At 42.6% G+C, this 26630-nt stretch overlaps 1 protein-coding gene across 2 annotated transcripts in view; it reads left to right on the top strand.

The window, feature by feature from the left end:
* The window catches only part of dapk1 (death-associated protein kinase 1), a 65648-nt gene that overhangs the window by 16512 nt on the left and 22506 nt on the right, over positions 1-26630 (top strand). For both annotated transcript variants that reach the window (XR_004213577.1, XM_031870488.1), the window contains exons 3-11: positions 8859-9080; positions 13477-13615; positions 16782-16911; positions 18115-18163; positions 18263-18289; positions 21761-21913; positions 24127-24172; positions 24293-24382; positions 25478-25570. Coding sequence is in view for 1 of the 2 variants with exons in the window: in XM_031870488.1 (XP_031726348.1) it covers positions 8859-9080; positions 13477-13615; positions 16782-16911; positions 18115-18163; positions 18263-18289; positions 21761-21913; positions 24127-24172; positions 24293-24382; positions 25478-25570 (949 nt within the window). In the remaining variant the exon portion in view is untranslated. The remainder of the gene's footprint in view (positions 1-8858; positions 9081-13476; positions 13616-16781; positions 16912-18114; positions 18164-18262; positions 18290-21760; positions 21914-24126; positions 24173-24292; positions 24383-25477; positions 25571-26630) is intronic.

Genomic DNA, 26630 nt, shown 5'->3' on the forward strand with positions numbered 1-26630 from the left:
CATGATGTAGAATAAGTGATTAATCACATCAAGGTCATGCAGTGCGGTATATTAATTATATGCTCTGTAGTGGTAGCATTAGTTTGTGTTGTACAGATTGTCTGAAGGAAAAATCGATAATAACATAATTAAATGCTTAAATGTGAATTTGTATTCACACCATTATGTGGTTTTTGTGCGGTCTAGTTTGACATTTAGTCTAGACTAATTGTTTTCACATTCTCTTGGTACGAGGAAGATTTACGGAACTGAACGGTCGTTGATTTTGATGTGATGGAGAGGAGTTAATGATTGAAAGGATGAGCAGGGTTTCCTCTCAGCAACCAATCTCATTGTGTTGTTGTTGTACTAAGAGTCTGTCTTTAGAGCCAGCAGTGAGTCGGCTCTCATCAATGAAATGACAGTGGCATGCTGATGTGGTTACTAGCAGGTTTACTTGTTGCTTCCACAGCCTCTATAACTGTTGGGAGCAGCTGTTTAAAGCGAAGATGTTTATCATGACGCAAGAAAAAGGATGTGTTTAAATGACACAGACGGTCTGTTGCAAGCAGGGCTTTTATGTTATCTTTGTACATTGTGAGGGGGCGGTTAAAGGGGGGGTTAAATGTCATGATGTACATACATTACACTCCCACGAGTGTAGTCTGTATTTAAGAGGCTGTAATGTATAGATGGATTATGGCAGGATTGAGGGCAAAGATTACACTATCTTACCTTCCTTTCCCAGCCCAGTCTCAAAGGAATCACTCACACACTGGATTATTCTGCAGTAAATGATTTACACCTAATGCTGTCCAGACAAGGAGAAGCCTGGACTTTCTTAATGAAGGCTTGGTCACGCACCGTCTGCTGGCTGGAAGACAAATACCAGCTTTAGCATCAGCAATGCACATGCACACTGATATCAAGGAGATCCTAAAGCTAGCTGAAGCATGTGCTGAAATTAACTCTCCAGTGGGGGGGGGGGGGGGCAGATTTTCTAGGCAGGGTGTGTGTGTGTGTGTGTGTGTGTGTGTGTGTGTGTGTGTGTGTGTGTGTGTGTGTGTGTGTGTCATCTTCAGCTGCTGTCAGCCCAAGCTGTGCCAGACACCCTGCGTTGGTGACTTGAACTTCACACTGAGCTTGTTATCACCTCATCGTCACCGAGGAAGCTGCCTTCTCAACACAACCCCGTGTCTACTTGTGAAGCTAAAAAAAATATGATGAGGAATTCATATAGATCTGGCTCACATCAACAAGAACTGATATATCCCTTGACTTGTTTGTCTTGGCTTGATTGCCATTGAATGAATATTGGCATCAATATTTTGTGTTGGTGGGCTGGAGAAATAGATAATAAGTCGTAATGTCTCGACCCAAAGTGCTGAGTGATCCCAACCCAACAGTTACAGAGGAGCCATAGTTATCTATTATCTACTTGAGTCGTCATAATCGGTGCTACCTGGTGCAGTAAGCGAATGCTTCCTCGATACTTGAGTGTGAAAGGAAACGATAAGCCGCTGTAAACGCACTGATTATCAATCAGTGCTTTATGACATTAAGTTAAAGTTCCTCTCAACCTGTTTTACAAGAAACAAAAACGTCTAAAACAAGATCCGTTGCGTCCGTATTTTGCAAGTTAACTTCCAGGTAGAGATGATCCGATCCTCAGGAACAACTTGATTCCTATCTCCCTAAAGGTTGTTTTCCTGTTCTCGATCTTTTGATTTCTTATCTTGAAATGATCCATCAGCAGTTCTGACACTGTAAAAGAGCCGTGTCTTTGTTTCCCCCGGGGGTTTGCACAGTAAAAGATAAAGAGGCGGTAGTATTGTAGAAGAGATCGACAGCTGCTTGTCCTACCCAGACTGTATTAGTCTTCTCCCACCTCCCTGGTTTCTGTTTCCAGGGCCTTTTCTGCTGCTCATTACCGCTGAACATTGTTCCTTCTCCACGAGGCCAGACTCCCAGTCAGAGCAGAGACCTCTAACTAGCATCAATCATCCCGGAGAGGCGGCGCTCGCTTGCAGCTCACTAGTGTCCAGCGGTCAGTCTTACTGAGTGGACACAAGTCTACCGCAGCTCTTATTTGTTGCACCCTGATAACACACCTCAACGTTACCTTAATCATTTGGTCTTTAAAATGATCAGAAAACAGTGGTAAAGTCCATCAGTATTACCTAAAGCCTGAGGGAAAGTCTACGAACAGCCAACAGTCCAAAACCCAACGATGACTTAACTCTCATATTATAGAGAAACGCAGCAAATCTTTGGCATTTGTGCTTGAAAAATAAAACAATGTTCTACCGATTGACTAATCAGTTATTCTCCTTATCGTTTCTTTGCATTGCGTTCATTTAGCGACTGCTATCGTCCAAAGTGACTTGTAATAAGTCGCTTGATCCAACATCTGCAGTGTGAAGAAGTCTTTTAAAGGTGTTTCCAGGTATAATCGGGGCCTTTGTACGGCTGGAGCTTTGAAGCAACACTTTAGCAGACATGAAATCTAATTTGCCGTGTTTGCAGCGGCTCGACCGACGCGTTCGGCCCCGGCCTCTGTGTGGCTATTTGCATGTGAATTGACAGAGCAGGTCTGTTTTACTTTGTATACGCAACTGTGCTCCCATGTGTGTGTACATTCAACAGGCGGGACTGTATGAAGTAAACCTGAACTGTCTCGTTTATCAGGGTTAAGAGAAGCATGCAGCAATAAATCTGTTTACCGCCGCCGTATATTTCCACAGATAAACACAGCGTTGGGTAATGCAGCGCTCTCCAAGGCATTGTCACACAGCTCCGGTAGACGCAAACAAACCTCTCCTCTGCTTTCCCAACCAGCTCCCAGTCATCCCCTCTCCTCCAGTCGCTTTACAGAAACAAGTAGGCCAAAAGTAGGAAGCCTTGTTTGTGCTTTAAGCACTACAAAGGGAATGCAGCAATTTGATCCTGCAGACTATTGGGGGGCTGCTCTTGAAAAACATCCCCCCTACCTCTGTTTGTCAGTGATTCCCAGGAAGGCGTTTTTCTTCTCTGCCTGCTCATTATTTCTGCCTCCATCATTGCGATTGCGCAGCAGCGTTGGTGCAAGTCAGTGCTGTCCCTCCACATCCCTGGAGGATGAGAGGGAGTTCCCAGCTAGCCTCTGCTAGCAGGTAAACAATAACCATGAGGGGTCTATCCTATCCCCCACATTAACTCCTGCTAGCGTATAGCTCTCAGCTGTATTCTTAAGAGCGGAGTCTCTGGCTCTCAGACAGAGGCAGCCTTTGGGTTTTGGTTTCCCTCCACTACCTCACCGAGGGAGGAGAGCTCCGTTGAACCGCTGCCATGTTTCCCCTTGTTTGTATGTGTGTGCAGCTGGTGTTGTTCACAGCAGGGTGGGCTCGCTGTCCCCTCTCTTCATGTGCGTACAGTGGGAGAGCAGATAACAGAGGTGTGGAGGTTGATTCCCACAGGCTACATGCCATCACGCTAGTTGTTATGCTAGCGTAGTCTCTGTGTGCTTATATTGGTGACTGGCAATCTTTCCCATCTTTTTAGTTTTATTGTCATGATATGTGGCAGATTACTTCTCCTGAAGAGGTTGAACAAGTATATATTTGTCACATTTCGTCTCAACCACTTCATACGTTGACTTATGCTAATTCACTACGATCTTCTTCTGTCGGCTCTTCCTGTTAAGGGTTGCCACAGCGGATAATCTTGTTCCATGTAGTTGGTAACCTAGAACGATCCGGTATGGAAGTCTAGTTTTATGATCCACATATTTGATTTGGATGCTCTTCCTGATGCAACCCCCACCCCCCAGAAAATCACAGCACCCGGGGAGGGGGGGGGGGATACATGTTTTGGTGCCGCGCCAGAGCATATGTAGGAAACCTACGCAAACACACTAATTCCTCTGCTATGCTGATGGCATTTACCAACAAATTATCTGCAGTTCATAGCAATTTGCAGAAAAATGCACATCGTCAGCACGTCGATGCATTCTCGTGCTGACGTTTGCCATTAGTCCGTCTTCACTTCTACATCTTGATTTGAATTTCCTGAGCTGCATTTTGAACAATAGTGCCATTACGTGCTGTCAAAACCTCCTCATGCATTAATTATTCTATTATCAGTCACACCATTGAAAAGTCCCCTTCCAGCCTTGGAAAAACTGACTACAAGTAGAAGTAATTATCGTACGTCTCTCCTCCTCCTCTAGAGTTACTGTTGTGCTTCACTGCAGTCTTTGTGAGAGCGGTCTGGTGGAGCAGGAGTTTGCTCTATAAAGTTATTATTCCTGCAGACTTTCAGGGAAATGTAGAAAACATCGATGTGACCTGAATTCAGAGATTCGTGGAGCAAAAAATTATTTGTATATGTAAAAAAAAAAAAGCTGGGCACCGCCATGGCAACACATAAAACTCTTAACTGATGGCAAGATATAGTTGCATTGAACAGTGAACCTCTCAGTGTATTGTGTGGATTGGCTTGAATTTGCATGCACAAGGCTCCACTCAAGGCAGCATAAGAGCCCTTACAAAAGAGTGTCTGTAATGGTTGTTTTTTGGTTGTACGTAGAACGTTTCAGAAAGTCTCATTTCTTACACAACATGGCTTTTTGCTGTTTTTCCAGACGTTTCCTTTCAATCCTAGCGCATCATGGTACATGTATTGTGTATTGTTTGTTTCCCTGTGAATACAACCACCATGAGGATTCAAGAGTGCTGCATTGACGGGAGGAAAGAAAAACATCAGAAGTGTCACAGGATGTCTTCAAAAAGTGCACAGATGGTGTATAATCAAGAACAGGAAATGAGTTCTGTTCTCCTTTTTCACCCTCAACAGTATTTTCACACCCAAAGTCCCACGGCTTCACAGATTACACTTTTCCTCTGCATGAACGTTCAGCAGCGGACACTTTGACAGCACACCAATGCTGAAGGATGCTCTGCTTGTTTTTCTTGGGCTTCTGCTCTCTTGCTGCTGGTGTTTCAGGACCATCAGATGACAACAGAGTGTTTTTCTTTCCTACGTTTCCAGTTCCACATGAAGATGTATGTTTCAGCTGTTGGAACGGTTTACTTTCTGTTTACCTGGATGTCTGTTTGTCTAAAAAAGAGACATGAACTTGTAGGCCAAACATTTAATCATTAGCCATAACATAAGCATTCTCATCACCGTAGCTGTGTAAACCACAGACTGTATATAAGAAATGGACGTGGTCATCGTGACGTCACCCGTTGGTTTGTGGACCGCCGTTTTGAAGCCTACCCTGCTTTATGGTCTGTTTGACTCTAAATGGACCATAATTTACTAAATGAACATCATGCTATATTGAAGAAGACTTGAAACTAGAGATTGAGACCATAAACTCATGTTTACAATGTTTACTGAGGTAATAAATCAAGAGAGAAGTAGAGTCATTTTCTCATAGACTTCTATACAGCCAGAGGAGTCGCCCCCTGGTGGACATTAGAGAGAATGCAGGTTTTAAGACACATTGGCTTCACTCAACAGAACCGGAGTTTGCCGCCTGGGCTAAACTTGACCTTTACAGCTTCCCATTTGCAGCTAAAGCAATTATCCTTAGAGGTATGATAGTGTGCAGAGTTCACTCACTTGTGCTCAGTCATTTGAATACAGATTGTAGAGTCCTGTGTGTCTGCATATAATATTACATACACACAGTGTGAACAACGGCCCTTTACTCAGATTAAATCCTGATGTTTCTGTCCCTTGTGTCGACACGATGGAGGCCTGACTGACAGGTGGGGATCACAAAAGGGTGAAGCCATCCCTGAATGGGGGTGGGAGTGTCATTAGCATGAGAAAGCACTCGTCCTCGGCTCTCTCTTCCTCTTCTCAGTGTCTGCTTCGTGTCTCTGGTTCAGTTACTTCCTCAAAGAGACATCATTCCCTTTAGCTAATCGGTAGTTCAGTTCGTCAGCAAACAATTCTCCAACCATCGCAATCAGATTACTTCCCTTCAAAATATGTCACTTTAACGTGGTTGATTATAATATGATGCTCTGACGATATCTAGAGGGTTATGTAAAACATTTTTAACTGTTTTGCTTGGTTTTTCCCATCATATCCACACTAATCTTCTGTTGTCAAAGTAGATGAAAAGACAGTTTTTCTCACCTAGATATGTAGATTGGAAATAAGACTGTCTATACTTTTGACCGATGTGGCTTTTTGAGGCCTCCAAATCCATCTGTATTTGCTTATTGTGTGCATCAGTATAGCCAGTTGTGCAACGCAAGTGTCAGTGATTGAAGTGACAAGTATTGAATTCGCCTGCTATGCCATATCAATGATTGTTCTCAGCGTTGACTCATCTGCAGATTATTTTACCCATCAATTGTTTAGTCTATGAAATGTCCAAAAATATAAAGATTCCCAGAGTCTAAAGTCTTCAAACTGTTTGTTTAGTCTGAGCAACAGTCCAAACCTCAAAGAGGTTTCATTTACCAGATATACGACAAAGAAAAGCTGCAAATCCTCACGTTTAAGGATCTCTAACCATCACATCTCTTGCTTTATTGCTTGAAAAATGACTTGAGTCATTTAATCGACTAATTATTACAGCCCCAGTGGGAGCAGCAACCTTTCACAATCACCTGGAAGTGTTAAAGTGCGGATGCAGTTTCAGATGTATCCACATGAACAAGGACGTGGCCTCAGACCCCGCTGATCAGCCCAAGGGGACGGTCCACAGTCACGGGTCAGAGAGCAGGGTGACGTTGTTGTTACTGATACTCTCCCCGAGGCCTTTATTTCTCTTCTGCTTTAAAGCTCCTCTGCAGCTGCCCGTGTTGTCGTCTGGATCCTGCATTTACTCATCAAATATTGGGCGACTGTAGAGAGAGGATTAGAGTTGGAACATATAGCTAAATTACTGAACTGCTTCCTGACAACTGTGCACTCTCGTCTTGGCAGGACTGTGGGAGTCAGATGACGGCGCAGAGATCTCGCTTTATTGCGGCCATTCTTTTTAATTTCTTTCTTTTTTTTTTTGCCAAGGCAGTGGAAGCTTTTGCCTTCAAGCTGTAAATCTGTGTGAAAATCTGAGCTTGGATGGAAATTTTAAAAAAAATGAGAGAGTGCGCCACATTCTGTTTCTCGTTTTCTCTCACCCCCTACTCCCTTGTTCTCTTCCTCCCTCTGCGGGTGTTTGGTACACTAAGTGCTAAATGATTGCCAGGGCCGTGAGGAGGCACAATCGGCGGAGGCGTCAACAGCCCCTCAGCCAAGTGTCCTCGCTTCCCCGAGTGGTTTTTCTGGCCGTGACAGTGGAGTCAGCGTTATCCTGTTGGATGGCAGCGTTCAATAACAACGCTGCATCGTAGCATGATGACGGACTTTCCGACACAGCTCCTGTGTTGTGTATACATAGAGAATTTAGCTAAAATGTCGCTCAGACTCACCACATGAGTGCAAAGAAAGTAAAAGTCTATAAAGGCTGTACACATATCCACTTAACTAGGACATCTTCTGCTGCAGCCTGTTGATACTGTAACATATACAGTATAGTCCTGCTGGGAAGCAACACCTGGGCAGGTGAGAGAGCTGATGGTTCTAATTGGGATCCAAATAAGATTGATGGAGATGCAGATTCAGGTACTTCTGCAGCCGATACATCAAATAAAACACAGCAACCAGAAAAACGCTCAATCCTGTCAACTTTTAGGCTTTTCAACTGTTTCTACCCAGATGTAGATCTTACCTTACGTAATACTAATATTCTAAGACTGACGTGATTTATGGAACTGATTTTATAGTGAATGATGCATTTTCTAATAGTTGTGTGTAGGATCACCTCGTGGATGTTTGTCAGCTGTGTGTTGTGCTGAGCTGTGATTCTCTTCAGGCTGCTGGATAGAACTCACACACTGAATATGAGGCATCGCTGAGGGCAGGTGTTGTTTTGTCGCAGCGTAGAGACGCACGAACACTCTCCTTTTTCCACTGCAGATAGTAATTAGGTCTCCTGTAAATTATGACCCACGTGGATTATCATTTTAGATACATGTTGCAGAGGAATTGAGTTTTGATGTTGCGGTAAACACTTCGACAGGTTGCCCTGATGCCGCCCTGATGTCGCTGAATACATACTCGTGCCTTTACTCAGCTTCTGTTGCTATTTCTGTATCAAGCGGCGTCGGTGCATGACCAAGCAGTTATTAATTAAAGCTGTTTCTGAACAACAGTTGTATTCCCTTATTATCCCGCCCACTCCTTTTGGCTCGGACGTCCGTGTTTACCGCGTTGAAGCGGCCAACAGCAGGGCGGCTGCTTCATCAGTGAACAATGGTGAACCCTGAGGGAATGTAGCACTCGAGCACAACAATGATCAGTTCACTCCAATCTATTTCCGTCACACATCTGTCTATTGTTCAGTTTGTCAGTTTGTAGTGTCAGTTGTCCTCTTTTATTATTTGTCACCAAATCCTGGTTTCTTTGGTGTAGTTTATAAAAAATGAGATGAATGTTAGTCACGATTTCCTCACCGTCTTATCGATGGTCTTATTTGTTTATGATAGAGTTGTAGGTTTTAAAGGATTGGTTAGACATTTTTAAGGAATTAGCTTTTCTTGCCGAGAGTTAGATGAGAATATCGATACCACTCTCCCTCTCAAAATCTACAAGGTAAGTATCTATCTGTAGCCAGTTAGCTTAGCTTAGCATAAAGACTGGAAACCGAGGGAAACGGCTAGCCAGGCTCTGTCAAAAGGTAACAAAATATGATATAACCAGAACCTCTTTTACATGGATCAAACAAATGAGATGTAACATGTTGATGAGCAATCTTTACAGGCAGATTTTCTTTATTCCGTATCGACGTTTCAAGGCTAGACGACATCTTTTGCTTCTCCTCCTCCCTTTAGCGGCCAGTTTGCTGTGGTCCGGAGATGTCGGCACAGGAACACGGGTGTGGAGTTCGCCGCCAAATCCATCAAGAAGCGCCGCAGCAAGTCGAGTCGACGAGGGGTGACGAGGGACGACATCGAGCGAGAGGTGAACATCCTGAAGGAGATCCAGCACCCCAACATCATCACGCTCCACGAGGTCTTTGAAAACAAGGCAGAGGTCATCCTGATCCTGGAGCTGTGAGTGGCCTGGTCTTCTTCTTCTTCATTGAGTCGAATGTATTTAGCACAAGCTGGCGCTTTGAGATTACAAAATGGTCGTAAAAAAGGTTCTGAAAACGACTTGCATGCAAGGTATTGAAAAACAGGTTTCGTTATTTACTCTGCTTAATACAAGACAGACTTTTTACAAAAGTTATTTAGGATGAATTAAATCTTCTACCTCTATCTTCCTATAGTCTTTTAAAGTCGAGGGACTCACAAGAGCCAGATTTAATAAAGCGTTGAAGCGTCAGATAATCCCTATTATGGGTCAAGCTCCAGAAACACTGGATCCTACATTTCCCATGATTCAGTTCAACAACATTTTAAGTCTAAGCAGAGATAACCGTGCCGACATCAACAGGGTTATTTTTTGGAAAGCGCCCCTCAGTTTTCAGTTGTACTGCTCATGACGTGTGAACTAAACTTCATGTGTAAAATCAAATTTAGTTTTTTCAAATCAAAAATAATTGCCTAATCGTGGTCACAAGTCGCCATAGTAAGCAGTATTCCAGGTCGGTTATAAACTGTAGCTGTAGCCTCTTAGCGGCGTCGTGTGGCACAAAGCTCTCACTAAGCACCAGTTAAACCAGTTTTACTAGTTTAGGTCAGATCGTTCATGTTTACGTGATTATACTCCAGCGGTCACGCTTATTCAGAACAAAGATGCATGAAAGCAGAATAGAGTACAACTCAAAGAGGAGCTCTCCTTTCAGCAAGTCGCTGACGAGTGTCATGTTGACGGCTGTTTGTCGCCGGACAGCATTCCTGACCGGTGATCACACACCATCGAATTAGAAGGAAGACATAACGAGCACAAAACCAGTCCGCGCTCGGTGTACCACACGCGTGTGTGTGATTCAATAAGTCCACGGCTCTGTTCCAGCTCAATACAGTGAAGTGGTAGAGCTGATCACTGATGCAAAGTACATTTACAGATTTATTCTGTTGTTTCCTCATCCCCCAAAAACACAAAACAAGTGTTCTTGTACATCAACGTGAACCCGGCTCCTGATTAGACGAGTACACAACTGTGGTGAGGCTAAATCTCAGCCTCAAACGGTAAAAACATGATCTCATTTCCATGTAATATCCCCTTCAATCAGGCACCTGAATACATTTGTGGATAGAAATATGCTTTTCTGTTGCACAATGATGCTTGAGTTCATATTTGCAATGCCCAGTCAAAATAATAGACATAGTTTGGTCCACTGTCCAGCTGACAACCGAGCTCACGTGATGTGTAAGACCTCTGTGAACATGCACCTCGATGCTATCAACGTTGTCCCAATGAGTGAATCTTAAAGCTGCTGTAATGTGTACGTGAATGAAACCAGTTTAACACAGTTGCTCTACAGCAGAGAGGTTTCAGTGTCGGGTGATGCCGCCGCTGAAACTGTATCATTCAACCCATTAGGGAGGATCCATCGATGATCTTTTCTTTTCAGTTAATCAAATCAGTTTGTCTTTGTGCGGGCAGAATAGACCCAGACGATGGAGGAGTGGACTTCAAAATGTGGCAGAGAAAAGTCCATTTACTGCGGAGGTCCCTTTCGCTGTCGGTCATAAAAACCTGCTTTAAAAAAAAAAAAAAGAGAGACCTCAGCAATAATTGCACTGCTGTAAAGAGCAGGTATGCTGAGCCACTCCCCCCAGAAGAAAGGTTAACTGGAAGAAGAACCATTTCACTGAGCAGTGGAATGCGTTCTCTTCTATTCTGTACTTTATTTGATTATTTATGACCTTGTGTCAATGTTTTTATGTCACATTTGCGCTGAATTGAAGTCCTCATAAATCACAAGAGGTTGTAAAGATCATAGCCGCAGCGTGTGGCTGGTTGGTCGATGAAGCTCGCAGCAGCTGGGGAATGTTCTTACTTGGTTGCTGGACCTTAACATCTTACGTGTGAGGCTCATCAGTGATGTGAATCACCTGATCTTTCTGGACCTTAAAGCCGGTAAACGACGGGTCCGTAAACTCTCCCTCTGTTCCAGCTGGCTTCATCCAACACCTCCACAACACACACTGTACCTCACACGTTCAGGCTTTGCTCTCACTCATGATATCGCTCACTTCCACGCTGCATTCTTTAATTGTGCCAAGTTGAATTTAAATAAAGACATGGTTCTGTGAGGTACGTGATCAAAGCATTGCTGCTGTTCTTCTGTCTGTGGAGACCTGGCAGTTTATCTTCCTGACCAGTCTGTCGTGGTGATGTAGCTCATGGATTCCCAAATGCATTCATGTCCCACAAAGATCTCGGTCTGAGCCGCTGACCACCGTTGGATAGGATTTGCTCCCTGAGGAACTGACATGACGACTTGTTTCTCATTGTTATGTCATTGCTATGTGTTTGTGTGGGCCGTTGTGAGAGCCAATCCGCACGGTCCAACCTGCAAAAATTGAGTTTGAAAAAGTGAATTATTTCAAAGTGGTTGCACTTCATGGTATGAATTACAATACCAGAACACTGTTCCTGATTCTACTCCCAGTTAGCATTCAAAGCTGGTCGGGTGCTATAATAATGCCAGCAGGTAGAACAACAAGTTGCATGTTGGATGCTAAAAATATTTAGCTTTGTGTTGTTTCCCTTTGTCCTCCACATCCTCTCCTCCTCCCGCTGCACCCTGGGTAAATACAACCGTGTCAGCGACTGTCCTTTGACGGTAAGCGTTGAGCGACCCGAATATGAAGAGGCAGAGGTGGCATGTTGAGGCAGAAACCTTCTGTCCCGTCTGTGAATGTGTGTTAACGCCCTGTCAACCACTGAAGCAGATGATGAAATAAACATCTAACATATAGAATGGGAGGAGGAGGAGGAGGAGGAGGAGATCCCAGCTGTGCAGCTGCTCTGGTGTTTCCTCCTTTAAAGGGTGGAGTAGTGTTTGTGTGTCTATCTGCAGGTTTATATTCCTGCTGATACGTTTGAGGAGGCTTTAATCACTGTTAGTTTTTTCACAGCATGTGTCAAAAGAAATTACATTACAGATGTTACAAGACAGTAAAATGATGGTAGTGTTTAAATAGATGTAAATTGTAAGATGTGAAATGGGCTACTGAATAGTAATTTTCCATTTAATTTACATTCCTCATATAATGTAAGACGAACACATGTTGGTACGGCTGAGTGGACGCTCAACGGCTGAGTAAGCGTGGCTGTAATTACAGTTATCTGCTCCCTTCCTCTCTCCTCAGCTCCCTCCTTCTCCCTTCCTCTCTCCTCAGCTCCCTCCTTCTCCCTTCCTCTCTCCTCAGCTCCCTCTTTCTCCCTTCCTCTCTCCTCAGCTCCCTCTTTCTCCCTTCCTCAGCTCCCTACTTCTCTTTTCCTCTCTCCTCAGCTCCCTCTTTCTCCCTTCCTCTCTTCTCAGCTCCCTCTTTCTCCCTTCCTCTCTCCTCAGCTCCCTCTTTCTCCCTACTTCTCTTTTCCTCTCTCCTCAGCTCCCTCTTTCTCTCTTCCTCTCTCCTCAGCTCCCTCCATCTCCCTCCGTCACCCTTCCTCTCTCCTCAGCTCCCTCCTTCTCCCTTCCTCTCTCCTCAGCTCTCTCCATCACCCTTCCTCTCGCTGCAGGCTTTCGCTCACGTTATCACGCTGTGACCGTGATAAACCTTCTGCTCTCTCCATTCCCTTGTCTCTACTCTACTACCTTTAAAGTGCTAAGCGCTGAATCCCGCTATGCTTTTCATTAAATGAGCTACATCTTGATAGATGAAATGTAGGGCAACGTGTTGGTAGGAATTGGCAAGTGCTACTGTTATTGGTTTTTATGCTTATAAAGGAGATTTAATAAGAAATGATACAATTTAATTCTGATGGGATAAGATAGCCGAGACACCAAAGACTTTTCTATCATATAATGTTGAATCTCTTTTGCCCAAAAACAAGCCAGATCTGGCTCAGTGTTGTTCATTAAATGTTGTGGATCAAAACAGTATTTAGTTCCAATATTTTACTGTTTTTGTGCCATAATCTTGTGTTGATTTTATCTGATAAAACCAAAATATTTTCCATACTCAATTATTTTTACCATATGTCCCCAGATTATCAGGACTTTCATTTTCTTTTTATTAAAATAATGTAACGGTGCAAACGCTTACATATTCCGAGAAAACAAACTTGACTCAAACAACGGGGTGTATTCCTTTTCCCTTAGTCTCCCCTTTGCTGTTTTTAATGGGGGGGATTTAATGAAAGAAGTTTATTGAGAACAGCGGTGGTTAAAATGTAATTGGTATGTGTAAATTGGTCGGGATCTAATGCACCAGGATGATTAGATTACATCAGCTCAGCTCTGATAAGCAGGGATTTGTAGGTGAGATCTCACATTTTAATTCCCTCTCTCTCTCTCTCTCTCTCTTTCTCTCTCTCCTCGTCCAGCGTGGCCGGCGGCGAGCTCTTCGACTTCCTGGCAGAGAAGGAGTCGCTGAGCGAGGAGGAAGCCACTCAGTTCCTCAAGCAGATCCTGGACGGAGTCTTCTACCTGCACGCAAAACAAATCGCCCACTTTGACCTTAAGGTACGACAGAAACTAAACACAACATTATTATTATTATTTATTTATTTATTTATATATATATATATATATATAATACGTTATGAATACGAGTGTTTAGTCCTGAGGTGAGACCCTTTAATAGACAATATACTCATGTGTGTGTCCTTCATAGATCTTTTGTTTCAGACAATTCAACAAATGCAAATCAGACTTTTCAAGTGATTAGTCCTCCAAATGAGAACCAAAACACAATTGGGCAATTTCAGAGAAGAAGAGATGCGCTCCTCTGGTGATTGTGAGATTTCCATGAAAACACTGTGGACAGCGGCTTGTTAAAGGTCGTGTTACATTTAGACAACACAGTTGGATATTTTCTTTGTTTTCCTGTTATCAGAGGTCACAGTAAAGCGTTGTGTTCGGCCCCCTGCCCGGGAGGAGTTCTCATCTCAACTGGAGAAGTGGATTTGCAGCATTATATAAAATATGTGATTCTTTTTTTCTTTTTGTTGCATCAGCTGGCCTCTTTTGTGACCTCTCCTTTTATATCAGTTTCTCTTTGTATCTGTGTTTTTGGAGCCAATGCATCTGAGGCAAAATACCAAGACTAATCTGTTTGTTTTAGGATTCTCTGTGTTTTATTAGAGAGTGAGCGTAGTTTAAAACTCCTGAGGGGAAAAAGAATAAAGGTCATAGCACAGAGCGTGTGTGTGTGTGTGTGTGTGTGTGTGTGTGTGAGTGTGTGTGTGTGCGCGCGCTGGGTTGTTTGACGTTCAGCACTGAGTGACTCACAGCGGGAAGAGTTCAGGAGAAAAGACAGAGCCCACAGGTCCAGGTGGGGAAAAGACAAATCAATCTTTTTGTATTTTTCTAAGATTAAGACATGTAATTTAGAGTTAAAAAGCATCAAAATAGACTTTAAAATACATTCACGAGGGGGGATCCCACCGGACCCCACTACCAACACCCCGACATAACAAATCCCTGGACACAACACATTACTTCTGTATTTGGTGTATAGTTGTAGTACTATCAAAAATATGGAAGTATCGATGCATATCAATACTGAATAGTTGAGACTCAGCTATTTATTTCTTAGAACAAATCTAAAATTTGATTACCTCAATATTGTGTTTATTTTGTGTGTAATCCGAAATGGTGTTAAATATCACTAATTTTCCAGGTATTGTATCTTTAAGTTAGAAGTTCCAGTATGGTGACATCACTATATTGTTGTGGTAGTTTCTTTACTTAGATCTCAATCAACATCATTGATCGGTTGTCCACTTATGGCTAAACATATGGCGCCTTCAGAATAAGCAGACAGACAGACGGACGGACTCCTCCACTCACGGAACAATCATCACAAATCATCCAACAGAGTTCAGGACTTTCGGCCTCCAGGTTTACGGAGAATAACGACCTCTGTGCTCAGCCGGCCACTTGTGATCAATGCCAGAGCTTTCTTCCAACCACTACAGCCTCCGCTTCACACATCAGCCTCTGTTATTCACTGCCGAGCAGGGGCGGAATATCTGAAGTATTCCGCTTCAAACGTCGTCTTTAAATGCTATGCTAACCCAACTTCTTGTCCTTTTTTTTCTTCTTATGTGTAGTCAGTTATAGTATAGTTATAGTCTATAGAAAGCTATCTGTGTGGCCTTTCTATGTGGGTATTATGCAGCCATAAGCGTACACATTTAGATAAGTTCTACAGAGGCGGCGATATCGACAATCGATGAAGTTATTTTACTGAAGAGCTTGATATGTTGGGCAGGGCAGAGTAACGATGTCTGACTCATCTTATCTGCAATTTGCATTGGAACTGAAGGACCAAAATGGTTTAGAGTTCTGTTCTGCTAATGGAAACACTTAAAAAGACCCGGCTCGGGAAAATCCCCAAACTTTGATTCTTCAACTGTATCATTGTTTAATCGTGCTCTACACAAACCGTCGTGTCATCGTGCGTGGAGAGATCTGTAAGGAAATGTGTTTTTGGTTATTGAGCTGGCAGTAAGAGTGCCTCCCTTAAGTTCCTACTTTGTTCAGGATTTCAGCAGTTGTGGAGGAAGTATTCAGTACTTGAGTAAAATGACAATTACTAAATACTCTGTTACAAGTAGTCCTGCATTGAAAATATTACTTAAGTAGAAGTATCTAAGTATAATCTGGAAAATGTACTTTCAATATTAAAAATACTCAATGCAGAGAAAAAAAACCTGTGACTGTTATTCTATAATATAATATATAATCGGATTATTATTACTCCTGCATTAATGTAAAAGATGCCTCTTCATTTTCTATCAATCGACTAACTGATGAATAAAGTAATCGTTTCAGCTGTACTTGTATAAACGGTTGAGCTGTTTGATTTGATCATATTTTACGATGGTCATGATGTGATTAAAAAGGACATTTCCCTCAATTGTGGTGGAGTAAAACTAAAAAACTCAAGTAAACTACAAGTACCTCAAATTTGTACTTGAGTACAGTACTTGAGTAAATGTACTTAGTTCCATTGCTCCACTATTTAGACCTTAAACCGTTTGATATCATTCTCCTTGGTTCCAGCTTCATCAGAAGCGTATCGATGTTTACAGAGACTGAAACCAGCGAGCTGATCTGCAGTCTGTATTTCCTCGGCGCCTCCTGTTTCCACTGCGGCCCACATTCAATCTGTTCTTATTCCCAAACTAAATCCTCACAGTCGAGCTGAAAGGACGAGGTTTGGAGGGAAGATGGCTTCGTCTAAAAAGACGCATTGTGTCCTGAGGAATGTCCGGCTTTGGTTAAAGCACATCTTTGCCGTCCTTCCTCTTTCCCTCACTTCCTCGAGAGCTTTGTACTCGTGTTTTGCATGAGATTTCCATGGCCGACGCGCCTCCTTCCTGCCAGCCTATTCCTGGTTTTATGTCCACCTCTGCTGCTCGCTCTCTTGATTACACTTAGTTTGTGTCCTAGCTTGATCATTTATGGGCAACACATTTCAACATTTGTCCTTTTTAATTCCTCTGTGAGCATTGTAACTGGTCACGATGCACAGTTGGCTTCATGCTAAAAGCTGTTCAAACAAAAAGCGTCCGTAAAGAGATTTGTCTTTTATACAAATGTCACGTCTCCTGTCTCTACTTCTGACTGTCCTCCCTGTCTCTCCTCCTTTTGAACCGTCTCTCTTTTCCTTCCTTTCCAGCCGGAGAACATCATGCTGCTGAACCGCTCGGTGCCTCACCCGCGCATCAAGCTCATTGACTTCGGCCTGGCCCACAAGATAGACTTTGGCAACGACTTTAAAAACATTTTTGGAACTCCAGAATTTGTAGGTCAGTACCTCTTTCTGTGTGTCTGAAGAATTACGATCCTGTCTTATTTTATGGTTTGGAACAGATTCTGCTACGACGAGTTTGCACTGTACAAACACAAAAACACACACTCTTTCCTGGCTTTGATCCCGGGGGCTGTGTATAGTGAGAGCAGAAGCCAAAAGTGCATTAGGGACTTAAGTGAGTGAGACCTGATGATAGACTGGAGATTATCAGTACGCCTCCTTCTTGCCAACACAAACATACACACTAATAGACGCGTTAGTGGCTCGGTCCCATCTCCTGTCACCGACCCACTTTTTGGCTAGGGGCGGCCGCCAAAACTCCCGTTCTCCTCCAGCCCGATGCCAGCGCCACCAGCATCATCACCCAGGCCAAAACCAGAGCCTGGTCCCAGTTCAGCAGGATGGCAGCGGTCAAATGGTCTAAATCAAGATCAAGTGGCAGGAAGACGAAATAATAATTCATGGCATGATGAGATCATTATTGCCCGTGTCCATTGCAAATAAATGTCCATAAACTTGCCTAAAAATTATCACATTTTAAGTTTTCTTCAGGATCAAAGTAATCCAGTGATGGTTGTCTGTACATCCACGGGTACATCAAACACAGGAACTGCTAATGGATAATTCGGCATAATTTCAATAGTGCCAATTTGCCCAAATGTAAACAAACCTAGGCAAAAAAAACAACATTGAAAACATGATGCCTGTTTACAGCCCCAAAATGATGGGAACTGTAGTTCAACACTGATGCATGATTATTATAATTGAAGTGACAGACTCTATTAATATTAACTCATAACGGGGCTGCATCCTCTCTCCTGTAAAAGTCCCGTTTCATATCAAAACTGTTTTTAAATTGAATTAGAAATGAATTCACTGAATCGTCTTTAATTACGGTATTCACACATCTGAGGACGTGACGAGAGAAAAAAAGAATAGAAACAATCACAGTTCTAGCAGGTGTGATTAACAAAGTATAAAATACACACAGGCTCATAAAACAACTCCGAAAGAAACAAAAGAAATCTGAATGTGATAACGAGCTCAAACAAAACGCATTAAGAAGTCATTGCAAGAAGAAAAGTAAGTAAATTAATTAGTAAGGGAGGAGATAAAGCTAGTGCGTGGTGTATGCGGGTTGTTTTTGTGCTGACCTGAATAGTAATAATCTTCTGTTTTGTGTGTTTTTGCCTCACAGCTCCAGAAGTAGTCAACTATGAACCTCTGGGCCTGGAGGCAGACATGTGGTGAGTAAACAAAGACTAAGAACATCTGCTGTTCAGTAAATGTGTCGTGTTTTGTATGATGTCATAATGCACAGCTAACGTCTCTTTCTCTCTCCTCAGGAGCGTCGGCGTGATAACCTACATCCTGTAAGTATCCGAGTCCTCACCGGTGATGATGGATGAGTGTGTGCAATGTGACACGTGTATGAATCTGTGCGTCTCAGCAGGGTTTTCACAACAGACACCGTCACGTCTTCTTACAAACCCCGGGGCCTCGTCTCACATCAGACAGTCAGACAGGATGTGCAAGAGGTCGCTGGCTCTTTGACCTCTCTGCTGTCGAACCGGCTGGGTCGCTCACTCAGCAGCCACAGTTTGTGATCAATAATGTAACAGCCTGCAGCGAGGACCGGCCAGCATATTAAAACTGCATTCTGAGTGCACTCGAGTGCGATATTGTTCCAGCAGGTGTTTTCCTTTTTATTTAAAGAGACATTGTTTTGCTGATCAGGCTTCTTATTAGATATCCAATCTCTGACCGTAGTTACATTCAACTGTGATGTGCAAGTTTGACTTTTCTTTTCATGTTGAATTCATCAACGGTTTTCTTTTGTAGTTTACTTATTCACTTAAAGGAAAGCTGCGTTAGTTGTGTTTTATTCCACCTGCAGTCTGTGGTGGACATTAAATAAGTACATATTTTCAAGTACTGCACTTTAGTACAATTTTGAGATACTTGTACTTCAGTGGAGTATTTCTATTTCATGCAACTTTATACTTCTGGTTACTCTGCCAGCTGCAACATTAAACAGACACATGTATGCATCAATAATCATAATATATTATATAACATATAATAGGTTCTGAAATGTGCCATTCTGCACAATGGTTTGTAAATTTGGTACATTGAGTATATTTTTAAGTTAATACTTCAGATGTACTTGTGCTCAAATAACAGTGTACTTCTACACTGTAGTATTACTACGTTTACTTAAGTAACAGATCTTCCACCGCTGCCTGGGGTTTGAGCATATTTCAATCCAAAAAGGACGTGTTGGCTCAAGATATAGATTCATAAGGTTTTGTTTTGTTTTTATTCTATTTCGTGTTATTTTCACCATTTTACACTGAAACAAAATTTTCACCCAGATTTTATACCTCAACACATTCAGAAGTTCTTACACTTCCTGCTGCAAAAAGACTTTTCACAACATGTCACATGACACAAAGGTTCCTCTTGTGATGTTGACGTCTTTGAAAATGCTTCCTGTAGTTGAAAATAATACTGAGCTGTCCATCACGTTATCCTGATTATTAGTTTTTGTATTTTACAGCCTGCTCGAGGCCAATCTACTGTCGCTAACTAATTCTGGACTTTGTCCACAATCTGTTTATTCTTCTTTAATCTGTTATGCAGTAAATGAAGAGGATGTGACCTCAGAAAAGAAGCCCTGATTCGATTAACTCCCCCTCTATCATAAGAAGTCATGTTAAAAGGTTTCCCCTCCATGGCTACTTTACTTCAGTTAACCAATTGATCTTTAAAACAACTTCCCCCTCTACAGCCGATGGCTTCCATTGAACTAGTGCGCGTTCTTGAAGCAGACATGTCGGCACAGTGTAATTCAGCAGCGAGAGAGACGCTCGAGCCCTCGGCGACCCACAGATCAACTGCTGTTGGCTCTCGACGGTGCTGTAGTGTCCTCCTCTCTTTATACCGGGCCACAAGGTTTGCTGAGTTCCCACACACCTTTTATCCTTCAGATAGACACCTACACAAAGCTCAAAACACAAAAGAGTGTGTGCACAGTGCTGCACGCCGGGTGCATTTGCCTACACAAGCACAAACACAGCGAGGTAAATAAAGAGCCAGTAAAGGTAAAGTGTTCTCTCTCTATTACATAAGTAGCTGCAAACATTACATTACCGCATTATATTTTAAAGGAGTAATATGTACTATAAATGATGTACCTCTTCGTTGCGCGAACACAAATGCACACATATACTGTACACGTACACACACACCATCTTTGTTCATGCTGTCCACCCACACATTTGTCACAGCTCTGCTTGGCATAGCAAGGTAGAAAATAGATTGTTCACTGCTTATTATCACAGCCGAGCAACAGTGAGGTGCACTTACAGTACTGCTCATCTCCTGTTAAAAACAGCATGGAGGGGAGCTGGGGATAATTCAATAAACCATTCGGGGTGATTTTTGGGAGCGTTTCCAAACTCTTAATGGGAGTATTTTGCATGACTGATTCGACTGCTACAAGGTAATGACGGCTGCACAAAAAGCTCCATTAGGGAACTCAAAGTAGTTGCAAATTATACTACTACTACTTCATCTGTCTGAGATAATGCCCCCTGAAATCCTTTAGGTGAATGTGGTGAATCAGACGGCTTTCTGCTCTGCTGGAGCTCTAATTTGTAACCATGCGATATCGTATATCGGGCCGATGGATCGGTTATCGGTGTCAATGGAGCATTCAGTTCAATTCTTTATGTGTGTGTATATATATATATATATATATATATATATATATATACTGGAATTTGAATTCCTCGCATGCATACAAAGGGTTTACACTTGAGTTGTAATTCCTGTTCATTTTAAAGTGCCTGTGTACTGTGTTCTGTAAACTTATATCTATATATTTAGTTGTTACATTTACATTATTGGGACTGAAAGAGTCGGATCGGTGTATCCCTGTGTAATTTGGGTTTGAGGCTGTTTTAAGTATGTGCACAGTCTTTAAGTCTCATTTAGGAAACATTTTGGGGGATAAAATGTTGCCACAGAATCCTGACGAAACACTTTCCTGCTGATTTTACCGCCTGGCGCACTGAAGAATTGCCTTAATTACTTGTTTGTTGTGCGCAGCTGCCCGATTTATACAGTCGATAACTTCATTCATACATCTCCGCTCAACTTGAGCTTGACCCCGAGCCCACATCCATGTCTGTCCCAGCTGGCGTGGTAATTAGCGGCTGGTGCTGACGAGTTGGAGAGGTTTTGGGGAAGGAGGGGAAGGCCGGGGTTTGGTTTAACTGCCTGAGACCTCACCTCCATGCTTGATCGCTCAGCCCTGTAGTGTGTGTGTTGTAGTGTGTCTTGGTTTGCCCATTAAAACATGCTTTTGTCACATTATCCCATGAAAGTCTCTCCACTCAAACTCCTGGCATTGTATCCGAGGGGCCGTCCCCAGCTGGCTTTCCTGCGCTGGTGTTTGAATAACACAACAAATACTTCAGTGTGATAGCAAGGCTTGATTAATGAGTCACCATTTGCTGCTACGCGGCTCCGTAATCACATCAAGGAGCAGTAAGGTCTCCGTTTCGGTTTCGAGGGCCGGAGCTAATCAGCAGCGAGAGACTTTATTGTTTCAATGGAAATCCAAAGTTTTCTCTTTGATTACAAGAACCGCTGCTTCAGTTTGGAGGTTTTGAAGTTGTTGAGTTGATTAAAGCATGCAGTCAAAAAGAAATGCATCGCATTCAAATTACCTTGGTAAACATTTATTTGACTGTATTGTCTTCTTTGTCTCTCTTGGCTGAACAACAGTCGGTGTGTCCACTACGCTCTAACCTTGTTATCTATCTTTGTCTGTGCAGTCTGAGTGGTGCGTCTCCCTTCCTGGGCGACAACAAGCAGGAGACTCTGGCCAACGTGTCGGCCGTGGACTACACGTTCGACGAGGAGTTCTTCAGCAGCACCAGCGTTTTGGCCAAAGACTTCATAGCGAGGCTCCTTGTCAAAGACCCCAAGTATGTATTTGAGACCGGGTTGTGATGCGATCACGTTCATACTCTCTGAAGTGTAGGAACTGCACAGCGTGAGCTGGATGGAACAAAATGGAGACATTTTCCAAAAAGAGTTAATTAGGGATGCAACGAATCATGTTCATGATTGAAGAGTCTATAAAGGGTGACACAAATTGTTAAAAATGGGCATCATAATTTCCCACGGTCCAGGTTGAAGTCGTCAAAATGCAGCTAATAGTCCAGATTAGTGGAAAATTGAATCAAGGATTCACTGCAGATGGTCCAAACACTGTCTTGTCACTAGAGACGATGTGAACGTCTCCCTCATCACAGCTGAGAATGGCTGCAGCAACACTTGAAGACAATGAAAGCCTCCAAAATTCATATTCTTCATAACAATGGAGAGGGGGGGGAGGGGGGGAGGGGGCGAACGAGGCCCGGTTTGCTTTAAACAAGACAGTGGGCGAAAGAGGAGACTGACTTTACAAACTAATGGAGCTTTTAGAACAAATCCCCCGAACCGAGCGCATCGAACCGGAACGGCTTGTAATCGATCTACATCGTAGAGCAGACGTGGATCCACTCGGCTGGCAGGAAGATTGATGAAGGTTCGCTTGAAGAAGACACACATTGATGATGTTCAGCAGGGCTCTGGGCTGCAGCAGCACAATCCCTGTTCACGCTGATTATCGGGGCATTTCTTCACCTGTAATGTGGACAGACGGCCCGATCGGTTTGTGGTTTATTTTACTGTGACTCATGGACCTCAGGGATGTGGAATTGAACAGACGTCGACAGGAGGAAGTGGTGCGTGTGTGTTACTGGACCACACCAGTTCCCCTGATGGTTATATTGGCGCACGATGAACAAAGAGACACTTTCAAACAATCATTTTTAATTGTTAGTTTACAGCAGTTGTAATTAGAGAGGTGACAGTGAGAGATGGAAGTGTCTGTACTCTCAACCACAGACCAGTTAGACTGAGAGAGACCAGCTCTGCTTTTATTGTTCATGTCGTGTTTGTTTTTAATTTATCTTTTGAAACTTCTTCTCCAACTTCAGTATGCTATCGGTTAAGATAAACGTATCTTATGGGAAGTGGTAGACAAATTAGTTTGTCCGTATATTGTCAGATGTCTCAGTACCTTATTTGACTTGTTTAAGAGAAGTGTGAAGAGTTTCTAGAAGGAAATGAAATGTTTTAGGTCAGCAAAGATCAATATATCACACTATTTAGAATGAGGAGGAGTTAGGATCAAAACTATTTAATCTTGCATTATTTGAATAAGAACGAAGCATCTGATAGTATTTTAATTTGTGTGAATCTTTTTTGTTTGTTTGATCCGGCAGAGACATTTTACTAGTGAGGCTTCAGTAACAAACTATTAGCATCATTTTCGTTGGTGTTATTTCCTCAAAGAGTCCAAGGTGATGTATTCACACGTCTTGTTTTGTCCGACCACCAGTCCAAAATCCAATGATGAAAACGGAGAAAATCTGAAAATCCTCTAATTTCCGAACCTGGAACAAGTGAATTATTCACATTTTTTTGCTTGAAACATGACCTGAATTTTTGATTACCAAAATAGTTTATAGCAAAAGTCGATCGACTGCTCCGTTAATCAACTATATCTGTATTATATACATTTAAACCACGGTGACAAGATTCAATGTGGCTGTCGAGTTAAAGTGACAGATTACCGAGGTCGATGGATAATTAGAGGCCAAAACATTGAGACAAATGTTGAGTTGAGTTTCACTGACCGTGCATTTTTCTGCCAGAGTCTGCTGTGTCGACCCAGTGGCCTCATTATGATGAATGAAGGGTCTGCATGTTTTTCACACAGCGCTGATGTCGTTCTGAACGCAGCTTAAGATCACCACAGTTTGTTACTGCTGGGTTTGAGTCACTAGAAGAAAAAAACAATGCAAATTGCTTCTATAATTCTGGACTCTTTTAAGGTCGATGAAGGATTATGACTATTTTATAACAAGATGTGATATTAGCATCTCACGACTGCATCATAATCATTTCCTTACAGCCGCACGGGAGTGACGCTTTCTTTCTTCCATCTGCACACAGCTGCGTCTCTGAATATGAACATTTACTTTGAGCATTAAAATGCTGCGTCACACCAGAAAGCCCTGAATTTGACTGTTAACTCAACAAACATGTTTCTGTCTCCTTCATTTTTTTTACATTTTTCTGTCTACAGAAAGAGAATGACGATTCAGGACAGCCTCCTGCACCCCTGGATCAAGGTCGGACTCTTTTGTTTTGTGGCCGTAGTTGATATTTGAAATGGCTGATTGATTCTGCACCAAATAATCATTTCCAATAATATTCTTCTATCGATACATTTGCTGTGTTTGTGAAATCAGCCAAAAGACACTCAACAAGCACTGAGCAGAAAGGAGTCTGCCGTCAACATGGAGAAGTTCAAGAAGTTTGCGGCTCGAAGAAAATGGAAAGTAAGTGCTGTTCTGTGTTTTCTACACGCCCCAAAACTCGACCTTCAGATGTAGCGCCAGTGCTGCTCCAGTGGTCGCCTCCCTGTCTGTTTGGGTTCATCACGGCTGACCCGGCGTTGCGATGACATGCCGGTTTATCTGTGGTGGTTGGGCGGTGCAGTCATGTCTTCATGCTCCAGTCTGGCACTCTAGAAGCTTCTGGCTTTTCAGTGACCTCGATTTGACTTTAAGTTTATTTATGTCCTCATAAAAATACTCCCAACGCCAAAACATGACGAAGCAGAAACATCAATATAATTTGTTGAAGTGAGATTTAAAAAGTGCCAGGTTTAGAAATATATCTCACCATACTTTAAAGGTTTAATTCAGAGAGCGAATATTAAATCCAGATGTAATAAAGGTCTGATTCTTTTGATTTGAAGTCCAGAAAAATGCAAACAAAGTCCAGTCTAAGACCTGGTGTAATAAAATCTGCACACGTCGATATATTTGCTGGTTTGAAACCATTTGTTTAAAAGGAACAAGAACTGATTGCAAAGTAGTTTTAAAAAATACTAAATGCCAACAAATATCGATTGACTGAGAATATTTCGTTAGATAAAAGCATGTTGTGAATCTTTCTTCAATGTATTTTGACTTTCGGACTTTGGGGTGAATGGAAAATTCAGAATAAATAGACATTCGTACATTCAAATTTTTATTTAAAATTTTAAGGTCAATGTTAAAAATTTAGCTTCCAACTATTCAGTACAGCCCTAGAAATAAGTTTGGTTTTAGTCCAGAAGCCATTTGACGGACGGTCAGCTTAGCTTGTGCATAGATTGATAAATGCTTGAATGATAATAATATTGTGCCTTCGTGGTGTTTGGATATCGTTGGCCAGTTACAGATCGGTCACCTAACAGTAGGAAGGACAACGGGTTCTCAAAGAATGAAAAACAATGAGTAAAGAAACTGAACTGAACTCAAATGGAGCAGAAAATTGCTTCGTGTCGACACCTGCCCGTTCCGTTCATGGTCCCCTGAACACGGCTTGGCATTAACTTGTTCTAGTTCTACTTGCTCATCAACCGATATTCTTCTTCTCTCTTCCAGCAATCCGTCCGACTAATCTCCCTATGCAACCGCCTGTCCCGCTCCTTCCTGTCCAGAAGCAACATAAGTGTGGCACGCAGTGACGACACGTTGGTAAGACCATGAGACCTGTGTTGTGCTTCTAATGGTACAAAAAGACATGAAAGCACAGGACAGGCAGCGGAGATCTGGATCCAGAGTCATTAAGTTGATTTGGGTTTGCAGCTATTAACACCTCCGAGGCTTTAAATTGCACTTGAGTAAAAAAATCCACATCAAGAGATCCATTAATTTTATCTCCGCAGTCCTATCTTTAATACAAACCAAATAGACCTAATTAACAGGAGACTAGCAGCTTAATGAGTTTCTGATTGCTTTTAGTGAAGTGCATTTTCTTGTTCGGACCCCGAGCTCTCAGTTACAGCTCTGGTATTTCTAACTCTCCCTCTGAGAGTCTTGAGCTCCTGCATGTAATTGATCTGTTCCTCGTTTCCCACCAGTGCCACAGGTCAGGTGTTTGTAGAATTGTTGGAATTTCAGTGTGTGTGTGTGTGTGTGTAACCTTAAAACCAATGTGAGGAGGAAACTCGTTTAGTACACGAACCCAGTTTGTTTGAGTTTGTCATAGTAATACACACACAGTAAGAATCCCTATATGTGTGTCTATACGCGAGATGTAAACACTGCAGCCTCGGTGAGAGGTTCAATCATTTACCAGCAGGCCAAGGCCGGGCCTGTTTCCTCATCAGACTAGTACGCAGCAACTTCCTGGTGTCACAGGTGAGCTGGCAGGTAGAGCTGAGCGCCCCCTGTAGTCCACAGTAGAAGCCTTCTCATAGATCTTTGTTGTTTCTTTATTGGCTGAGCAGCTCCGGGGTCAAGTGCTTTACTTAAAGACTCCGCTTTTTTATCGCAAAACAAGATCAGAAATTTGTTGATATTGTTCTTCAGATGTGGCTGAAATGAAGGCAGAATGGAGAAGCGAGTTGAAACCATTTGTTCTTGATAAATGACTTGAGATGACCAGTTATCACACTTTTCTGTCAATCAACGAATGCGTTATTGAGCTATAACAGAACTTGCAGAGTAATGGATGACTCACAGTTAAGAATATATTTTTGTAGAGTTAGCCTGCCATGGTAACAAGCACAGGAGGTTTAGTCACCTGAACAAA

This window comes from Anarrhichthys ocellatus, unplaced genomic scaffold (assembly GCF_004355925.1).
Source record: "Anarrhichthys ocellatus isolate YVR2014 unplaced genomic scaffold, GSC_Weel_1.0 scaffold53, whole genome shotgun sequence".
NCBI lineage: Eukaryota > Metazoa > Chordata > Actinopteri > Perciformes > Anarhichadidae > Anarrhichthys > Anarrhichthys ocellatus.